Raw genomic sequence first — 9025 nt, 5'->3', positions numbered from 1 at the left:
AGAGGAGGATACTGCGGAGTATGCTCAGGTTATGGCTTTTCATTTGATAAAGGTGTGGATGAAATGGTAGCTATGAACTGAAGCCATAAAAGTGGGTCAGATCACAGCCCTTTATAACAGTAAAGGAAAAAAACAGAATTTTTTGTAAAATTGCCGGAAGTTTGAACTAGAAAATATGTTGATCTTGCACAATGCACTAAGACATTTTCTTAAGATTTATGCAGCTATTTATTTTGCCATGCTGTAGTATGGCTTTCCTTTCTAGGATGCCCCAGGACCTGTTTCTCACCATAAAGGGCCACATGCACCTGCCAGCTCTTCTTGATATGGGGGATGCTACAAGAAAAGATTGTAAGATGTTTTGGACTATAACATGCTCTGCCTCTCTTTCTTTGAACCCCCATGTAGGAGTCGCTGTTCTTCCTCATTGACCAAGGTGTTTGAAGTATGTCCTTGCTAAGAAAATGTAATGATGTAATGTCTTGTGTGAACCATTACAATGAAGGTCATTCAGCAGGTTGAGCTAGACCATTCTGAGGCGGCACAGATAAGAGTTAAGGTCCCATACTTTCCTGTTCAGTATAGGACACAAGCTATGCTCATGGAATATGTGAGATGCTATTACTCAAGAAGTGTTTCTTGTGCTGTATGCTATCCTGGTCTGCCATCAGTTGCTGAGTTTGGTGTTCTCAAGGCTTTGGGTAGCGTTACTGCCCATATTTGATACTCGCTGATTTTGCCAATCCATGCAAAATCAGTTTCTAGGCAACATGACTGCTAGTATTTGTGATGGAGCATTACCCTATTTCTCATGCTATCAATTGTGGATAGCTATAGATCATTTGTGTTCTGTAAATTCTGTAAATAAGCTTCTAGTTGTCATGGTAATAAAGTATGTATCAGAGCTTTTTAACTGAGTTGCTTGTCAATTTGGATATTATCTTCTTTTCCATCGCCTTTGTTTGGTACATTGTGTATTTTTTTTTAGAAAGAATCTGTTACTATATGTAAGATGTCTTTTTCCATTCCTATAAAAGAAAATGCAATCCTACTTTATTGATCACATGTATTGTTTCTGACATGATAGCAGCAGGAGGTCAATTCTGTTGGAAAAAAAAAATATCTGTTTTTCAGGAAAGCTGTACTGGGTGCACACAGGGAATGAGGAAATAGAAATTCATAATGTCATGGTTCATTGCAGCTAACTATGTCTGTGTCTAAGAGAATTTTTCAAGAGTACGCCTGAGGAGTATTCTTCAATAAACAGTATTCATGTTTGTTTTGAAAAGGAACTTTAAAACTGACCATATCTAAATCTCTATGAAAAGCTCTGTTTGAAAAACACTCGCTGTGCAGGTAAGTGTTATAATCTATTAGACATTACCTGTTCTTTGTAATGCAGGATTACAGCTGGACAGACATCCGATGTCCCTTTGAAAAGCGCAGGGATGCAGCTTGTGTCTTCTGGGACAACGTAGTTTATATTTTGGGTGGTTCCCAGCTCTTCCCTATAAAGCGAATGGACTGCTACAATGTGGTGAAGGATAGCTGGTATTCCAAGCTAGGACCTCCAACACCTCGAGATAGCCTTGCAGCCTGTGCTGCTGAGGGCAAAATTTATACATCTGGTGGTTCAGAAGTGGGTAAGACACTAAAAATCTTTAAAACAAACCAAAAAAAAGCACAAACATACATACCTGGAAATTTTTCTGGTTTTTGCATGACTCTGTTGAAAAGAAACTGCACGTTGCCATGTTACCCTAATGAGTTTATTTTCCCATATTTAGGATTTTATTCTCCCCACAATCCAACAACCTGTTGTGTTTTTAAAATCGTTTCACTGATTGGAATGATGAATATTTACACTGACTAGAGTATAACGTACACTGCAACTCTTAAGAGTTAACTAGGGACAAGCAAATCTATTTTGCGAGTCCCGCTCTGCTCTTAGCTAGCTTCTATAAATCCACAGAACTCAGTGTGGTTTAAAATTTTCTGCGATGCATGGCCAGAACAGCTGCATTTTGACAGTGGCATTCCTTGTATACAACATATGTTGGGCCTAATGAGGTTTTTTAAGGGGGGGGGGAAAAGGGTGAAAAAAAAGCTTTTGAAACTATTGCTTTTGGTGGTGAAATCATACCTGGCCCTGTGAAAGAATTTGTCCAATTTTTCTGTCAAATGACAGAAGTTATCTTCTGTTAGTTTGTTATTCTGTTGGTTTGCTTCGGTAAACTACTTTCTTTAGATGTTATAACTCATCACAGTAAAAAAAATTAAGACCATTGGGGTTTCTCTCCCCAAGAAACCTAGTGGGTGACTTATGTGTTACAGCAACATTTTAAAACTTATTTTTTCTAAATCCAATACATCGTCAGCAAACCAAAAGTTGGAATGTAGGTATGCTATATCCATAAAAAATATAGAGCTTTAAAAAAAGCTGTGTGCTGGGAAAAAAGAAAAAAAAGAAAGGCGGAAAAGAAAAAGAAAACCCTAGAGCCAGAGAGAAATTTTCTAGTAGATCCTTTTGAGTTCTGCCGTGCTGCAGAGGGAGGTGAGCAGAGAAAAAAAGGTCATAATCGGTGCTTAACATTGATAAGTCACTTAATGGGAAGTTGTGACATTTAGGCAATGTTATGTGACTTCTGAAATATTTTAAGAGGTCTCATGTAGCAGCAGATTAGGCAGTTCCTAGCCGCCACCTAGTGTGGTAAATGTGAAATAGCACCTTTCCCATTACTTGAAATAGGCTTAACTAAGGCTGCATTGGGAAACTTGGAACAGTACAAAATCTCGCAAATCTTCCTAGTTTCCCATATGTCAGCTCATGAAGGGAGTATGATACAAACTTTGATTGTATAGTTTATTTTCTAATACATTGTAATTAGTTAATACAACTGTAATTAAAATTTTGAGTTTTCTTTTAAATCTACCCTCACATTACTGCACAGTTTCACTCTGCTTTCCATAAATATTATTCAAGACAGAATAGTAAAAGCTGCAAATTAATAAGGGAGTTTCTTTTGCCTGTACTTTCTTCTTCTTTGGAATCCAGTGAACACTGCTTGTTTGGAAAAGTCTGTCTATCCTGAATCTAGTATTTTCTAATTTGGAGCAGGCAATTATGTGAAACCATTAATCAGAGAAAATGCTGCAGTGTGTTTAGCTGTAGAGAAATCTACAAATTGGATGCTTTTTGCATTGATTGAAGAGGTTGGAAAACAAATTACTGTGCCAGTCCATTACAGAAAACAGGGCTCGTTTTCCCCTTTTTGAATTGATGGGAGTACTGTTTTATTTGCGATGGCTAGCAGAGTTTGAAATCTAAACATACTAAATTCTTCCACTATATTTAGGTGCAGGAAAAATATTTAACATTATACTGACAGCATACTGAAAATGGAAGCTTTTACCTTTTTAAAAAAAGACATTAAAGACAGTTCTGCGGTATTTCCCATGGATGAGAATTTCTACAACTTCAAAGCAATAAGGATGTGTATTTACATCAAGGAAAAAAATATGTCTCACTATACAGTTCTTCGTGATATTGAGAATTACATGGTAGGAGTAAACAAACACACAGTTTATAGAAGTCTGCTCCTGTATTTTGGGTCTGGAAACGTAGCACTGTTTTGAGGGTTCAGATCCCCAGCTGGTAGTGAGTGCTGCTAGTGCGACACACTTAATTTTTAGTAGTAGAAATCCAAGGAAAAAGAGGCACAGGAAAAGGCACCTTTAACTGTTCTAAGTGAATATATCTATTGAAACAAAGGGGAGAAGGATCCTGGTTCTTTTCTGAGAAAGTTGTATCCAGCCTTCTCTACTTTGGCTATGGTTCAGCTAGTTACCTGAGCACAAGTCTTTAAGCTCCTATCTATTTTCGTTAGAAAAATTGCTTTTGATTTCAGTAATAGTTTTATTGGCCCTTGAGGAAGGCGTACGCAGACCTTGCACTTCCAGAAAATAAGTATTTGCCAGTCCCCAGGAAAAAAGTAAAATGGTGAGGGGTAGCTGTCTTGTGGTTGCTAATAATTCAGGGGTATGTTATAATATAATGAAGCTATCTAATTCCAAAGGCAACAAGTATTCTGGGAACTGGGCAAGTCACATTGCTTAGAGAGAAAAGACAAGACTCGTGTGAATCTGTACTAAGTTTGCAAAGCTGGTTTCATCTTCACATCTGAAAGTCCAATATATTTCCAGGTAGTGAGAGTAGCATGAGATGATGACAATATGATTGGTAATATATACATCTCTGTTCAGTGTTTATTTCCCTCCCTAAAAAAAAAAAAAAATTCCTCATTTTTGTTTTTAAACACAAATAGCAATTTTATAAACTTACTTGCATATTTTGGAACAAAAGAGTCAAAAGAATTACAAGTATGTACTTTCTGAATAGTCCCAAGTTTCAAGTTGGTTAGTTCTGCTTGTGGAGGTGGGAAAGCAGCTTACCCTTTTCAGCTAACAAATAAAGCATCAATTTGATAATTACTGTTAGACTCTTCTCTTGAAAGACAACCATAAAAATTAATGCCGCTTTGGTGGGTTTCTATTTTTTTAAGGAAATTCTGCACTGTATTTATTTGAATGCTATGACACAAGAACAGAAAGCTGGCACACAAAGCCCAGCATGCTGACTCAGCGATGCAGCCATGGAATGGTAGAGGCGAATGGTCTCATTTATGTATGTGGAGGAAGCTTGGGAAACAATGTTTCTGGAAGAGTCCTAAATTCCTGTGAAGTTTATGATCCAGCCACTGAAACGTAAGTATTGTATCAATTTTTATTATTTTCGGTGACTTGTGGCTTTGCTCGCTCTGTAAATAACTGAAGTAGAGATGAATAGGAAGAATTGTATGTGGTAAGGAATTTTCCCGAGTTAAGCAGTAATAAATCAGTTATTTGTAGTTTTACTTTAAAGGCAGTTTTTCTTCAGCAGCTTTCTTCTGTATTTCATTTTCCTAATGCTAGGTTTTATTTACATATTTTATACTCATTTTCTGGTAACTAAATAGTGAGTTTTCCTGTTTTGTTTGGTTTTCTTTTCCCCAGGTGGACTGAGCTGTGTCCAATGATTGAAGCCAGGAAGAATCATGGGCTGGTGTTTGTAAAGGACAAAATATTTGCTGTGGGTGGACAAAATGGCTTAGGTACTTTAATTCTATTAATTCTCTAGCTGGTCACACAAGGTTTCATGGGGGCCTTTTTTCTTTTGCGAAGAACTCATTCTACTCTTCTCAGCTGAAAAACTTTGAGCAGTAGCATAAAACGTGCTATTGTCACGTCACTGTTGCCTTCCTTCTTTCACCTCCCTACTTCACAGTATCTTATTTTTCAAACTTTCACACAGTACTGTAAAATTCAGATGTGCACCCATGCTGTAGCCCAGTTCTGCAGTATTTAATATGGCTAAACCAGTCATCTGAGAAAAGATAATATATTTTTTTTTTTAGTTATTCATTATGTATTTTGAGACATTTTAGCATTCTTTTGAGACACAGGTAAAGGTGTAGCCACTATTTTAGGAATTTCAGTCTAAAGACTTAAAGCTAGTCAGCTATTTTAAAGTGGTGAAAAAGTGAGAACTCTTTTGACTGCCCTAGTTTGAAACATGACTTCCTGTTGTGGGCAGGTCATTTATGATCTGCCTATCCCCTTGTCTTTAAAACTAGAATAATAATAGTTTATTTCCCAGGACTGAATTTTAATTACACAGGATTTTTGAAGTGCTTTTCAAAATGGAAAATTTTCAGCTATGAGGTTTAGTAATCACTATTTATAGTAATTGGAATATTTGATTTCAGGTTAATGCTATTTTAGAATATAGCTTGTATTTTAATTAGCTACTAAAACTATTCCAGCATGATTGATTTCTAATGCAAAAATAGCAGTAGATGCATTTTTTGCGCAAACACTTTATCAATCAGCTACAGCCAGAGCTGCCATCTTGCAAAATGTTAGTGTATTTACTGAATGCTCACGTTAGAAGTGTGTACTATTGAACCAATAAGTTAAAGTATTATCTTGCTGTTCATATTCTGTAGCCTGACTGATTAATTGTTCTTATTGTAATATAATGGGGAAGAGTTATGTCTGGGGTGAAATATTCGTACCCCTTAACATTTATATAAAGGTTTCTTAATCTCTCAGATCTAGTAATTCGGGACTGGAAGTGAAAACTCTGACTCATATTACAGTTGTTAAACAGGGATAACAGGATGTTTGTGGATATTGTAAAGTGTAATTACTAGCCTATTTCCTAAAGAAAAAACAAAATCTACCCTTCTCTAATAACTCTTGATTCCCTTGGCCCTTTTCAAAGGGGCTTAGGCTTTTAAACCTCAATGATTTTAATTTCGTAATGAAGAGAGACATCCTCTATCAGTAAATGACCAATTTAGGTAAAGGTACTGGTGACCCCTTTAGAATAAAATGCCCTCGCTATAAGGAAGTTTCAGGTGGATTGCTGAGTTTTAGTCACTAGCCACAAATCCATAAGAAATTTGGCGGTTAGTTCTTCTGTTCATGAAGTAACATGTTAGAATCTCTAGAAAGCATATAATGTGAAATTTGTTACAACACATCTCGCTTTCAGTCTCCTTTTTACTTTTCTCTGTTTCTGTATTTATAAAAGGGTAAACCACTAGTTTAGAAACTTGTGGCCTTTTTTCAAGTTGTTCTTTTTTTTACTCTAGGATTTATGTTTTAATCTAAACCTTGAAAATAAAGACTAAGTTTAATGAAGCATTTGTATGCTCTAGTTCAGTCCGTACGGTATAATGTAATAAGCAGTTATCTATTTCATTGCTTTGTAGGTGGCCTTGATAATGTAGAATATTATGATATCAAGATGAATGAATGGAAGATGGTGTCTCCAATGCCATGGAAAGGTGTAACAGTGAAGTGTGCTGCTGTGGGATCTATAGTCTATGTCCTGGCTGGTTTTCAGGGTGTTGGTCGATTAGGGCACATTCTTGAATATAATACTGAAACAGACAAGTGGATAGCCAACTCCAAAGTCCGTGCTTTCCCAGTGACAAGTTGTTTAATCTGTGTTGTAGACACTTGTGGGGCAAATGAAGAAACTTTAGAGACCTGAAGACCTGTAGGAGATGCTGAGACATTCTTCAAGGACTTGGGGAAAGATGGCTGTTGGTGCTTTGCTTCCATGTTTTACTGAATCTTGTTAAACTGAGTAATAGGAAAAACTGAGATGCAGTCTTTAAATTTGTATATACAACATATTGTATAACATGGATTTTGTCATGCCCATTTTCTTGTCTGTTTTAAGAGATGGGGATGTGTTTTGAGAATCCACTTACCTAGCTGAGATCGTATGGCATCTTCCTTTAAAAGGACTCTGTGTGTGGCCTTGTCAAAATAGACCCAATCCAATTATTTAGAAGAACTCAAAGCATTTGATGAAGATAAGATTTCTGGTTAAATGACACTTTACCAAGCTCAGTTGCAGAGATTCTTCATTTAATAAAGGTGAGTAAATGCAGCTTGGGTCATGAGAAATATGAGCAAAAAATTTTCTCATTTATACCTACCTGCAGAAATCTTACTAGGATGCAGTGAAGATTTTTCCTCAGGAAAGACCAAGGACAGCAGTATAATAAAGATTCCCATGGTGAATGGGGATAGGTTATACAGCTCTCTAGATTATGATAGCTGCCCTCTTCCAGTGACTTTCTTCCATCATTTGCATGACTGCATATCAATTTTTAAAGTTAGGCCATATATATAGATTAGAGAAACACTTTGCTAATGACATCTTTGGCATTTTGGGGAGCTTTCACAGAAAGACTTTTTTTTATTATACTGAGGTAGGGGGATGGTGGGGGAAGTCCACAATAACTGTGCACTATAATTAGCAAGTTGGAAACTTGGGATTCATTTTCAGCATATCTTCCCAGGCATCAGACTGTACATACTGTGGATGCCAAACCATTAGCAAAGATGGGAATAGGAATGGGAAAGCAAAGTCAATACAACAAATGTATTGATTTTCTTCTGGAAAATGACTGTTTTTTTTTTTTTTAAATGACCTGAACCAAGTCATTAAAGATACTTTATAGAAGTCTTCTAAAGTTGCACATGGTTATTAATCTCTGGTTTATAAGCATATAGTTCTAAAATGTTTCCAGCCAACATGACAGTAAATTTCTTCCAGTGTAGAAGTTCAGCTTGTCAAGCTATTGGTGTCAATACTGTGTACATCTTCCAACTTCTGGAAAACTATACAAATGATGTATGTATGTCTGTCCTGCTCCCATGCTAGTTTATTAATATCTTCATCCTAATTTTGTCACCTCTCTTCTAACTTGCTGATTTTTTCAGATCTGTTTCTATGAGACCTATCGAGTTAACTTAAAAAGTTGGTGCTGTACCGTGTGCATCGCTGGTGGTGTGGATTTTTAGTCTGTTTTATTTCTGAAGATCCTCCAAGTTCTCATAAGTAGTATAAATCCCAGTTTTCAAAGTCAGTGCTTCTTTGTAGACTTCCTCCTGGTTTTCTTCCTCAACCTAACAACTCTGCATGTACAGAAAGCAGTAGATGCACTCACGGGCTTAACAGCGGTTCCTGCAACTCAGTTCTTTATTCAGGAGTAATTGAATGCTATAAAACTTTCTTTTTTTCTGTTCCCCCTTGCCTTTCCCTTTTTCTGAGCCATGAAACAAATGTCATTTGTGTCTCCGATCCTTAATTCTAAAATACTGTAAAAACTGGAGTGAACTGTGCACTTTTCAGGTTGTACAGACTGTTTGGGGGGGTATTTGTATCTGCTTTTAAAATTTTTCCAACTTTATTTTCAAGGGGTTAATAATTCTTTCTAAGCTACTGAAAAACTTGTAAGTATGAAGAAGGAAACGATGCGCAAGAAGTAGCTTGTCATCACCGGCCATCTTCTCCAAGTGGCTCTCCTCATGGCAGGGCTGTCCGCTACTCCTCAAACCTGTCTACACTTTCTTACGGCTCAACCCTTGTGCCAAGTGCTGATGCTCACGTTTGTGTACACCT

At 36.8% G+C, this 9025-nt stretch overlaps 1 protein-coding gene across 1 annotated transcript in view; it reads left to right on the top strand.

Moving 5' to 3' along the window:
• Window positions 1-8092, top strand: part of KLHL7 (kelch-like family member 7) — a 20833-nt gene extending 12741 nt beyond the window's left edge. Inside the window, exons 7-10 of the mRNA XM_009325739.1 lie at window positions 1403-1643; window positions 4563-4764; window positions 5053-5150; window positions 6816-8092. Of these exons, the coding sequence (XP_009324014.1) occupies window positions 1403-1643; window positions 4563-4764; window positions 5053-5150; window positions 6816-7099 (825 nt within the window). The 3' untranslated portion in view covers window positions 7100-8092. The remainder of the gene's footprint in view (window positions 1-1402; window positions 1644-4562; window positions 4765-5052; window positions 5151-6815) is intronic.
• The last annotated feature ends 933 nt before the right edge of the window (window positions 8093-9025 follow it).

Source organism: Pygoscelis adeliae, unplaced genomic scaffold, assembly GCF_000699105.1.
Source record: "Pygoscelis adeliae isolate BGI_AS28 unplaced genomic scaffold, ASM69910v1 Scaffold226, whole genome shotgun sequence".
NCBI lineage: Eukaryota > Metazoa > Chordata > Aves > Sphenisciformes > Spheniscidae > Pygoscelis > Pygoscelis adeliae.
This window is presented reverse-complemented; position numbering and strand designations above follow the sequence as displayed.